The sequence below is a fragment of the Plasmodium fragile genome (genome assembly GCF_000956335.1).
Source record: "Plasmodium fragile strain nilgiri unplaced genomic scaffold supercont1.14, whole genome shotgun sequence".
NCBI lineage: Eukaryota > Apicomplexa > Aconoidasida > Haemosporida > Plasmodiidae > Plasmodium > Plasmodium fragile.
In genome coordinates this window covers 32,102-32,850 of record NW_012192594.1, presented here as the reverse complement: position 1 = coordinate 32,850, position 749 = coordinate 32,102, and the positions used below count along the sequence as shown (strand labels likewise).

Here is a 749-nt window from a genome sequence, read left to right as displayed (position 1 = left end):
TGAGGAGGTTCATGATGAAGACGCTCACGATGAAGACGTTCACACAGAAGAGGCTCACGAGGAAGAACCTCATGATGAAGAGTTTCACACAGAAGAGGCTCATGATGAGGAGGTGCACGATGAAGAGGTGCACGATGAAGAGTTTCACACAGAAGAGGCTCATGATGAAGAGGTGCACGATGAGGAGATTCACGATGAAGAGCCCCACGATGAAGAACAGTACGATGCGGAAGATATAGTAGGTTACCCAGACGACGGACCCAAAACGGACGAATCATCACAAATGAAGGAAGTAGATCAGGAAGACACTCCATTTTTGGATGTCCAGGATGAGGAGGAGGAGGAAGCCAATGCTTCGGTGATGGAACAATGGATGGATCCCTCTGCGCAGGAGGGGGCGAATGCAGAAAGCCACGTGAACGACACCGAGCAGGATAATCAGGAGGTAGAGAAGAGTGCAACTGAAGAGGGAGGCGCCGTCAACGAAGAACTCGCTCAGGAGGAGAATGAGCCAACGAATGAAGAGGCCGATCAAGAAAAAGGAGAAGACGAGCCCTTCCCACATCAGGAAGACGATGGCGTCTCAGTCGAAATGGTAGATGCGCTGGAGGAATTCTCAAAGGAGGACTTACCTGCGGAGGAATACTCGAAAGAGGAGCCGCTAGCCGAGCACTACTCAAAAGAAGAGTTACCTGCGGAGGACTACTCGAAAGAGGAGCCGCTAGCCGAGCACTACTCAAAAGAAGAGT

General features: G+C 51.0%; 1 protein-coding gene across 1 annotated transcript in view; it reads left to right on the top strand.

Moving 5' to 3' along the window:
- AK88_01570 (uncharacterized protein) overlaps window positions 1-749 on the top strand; it is a gene marked incomplete at both ends in the record, with an annotated part of 12,093 nt that overhangs the window by 7,152 nt on the left and 4,192 nt on the right. The window contains one exon of the mRNA XM_012479205.1: window positions 5-687. Coding sequence (XP_012334628.1) covers window positions 5-687 — 683 coding nt within the window. The remainder of the gene's footprint in view (window positions 1-4; window positions 688-749) is intronic.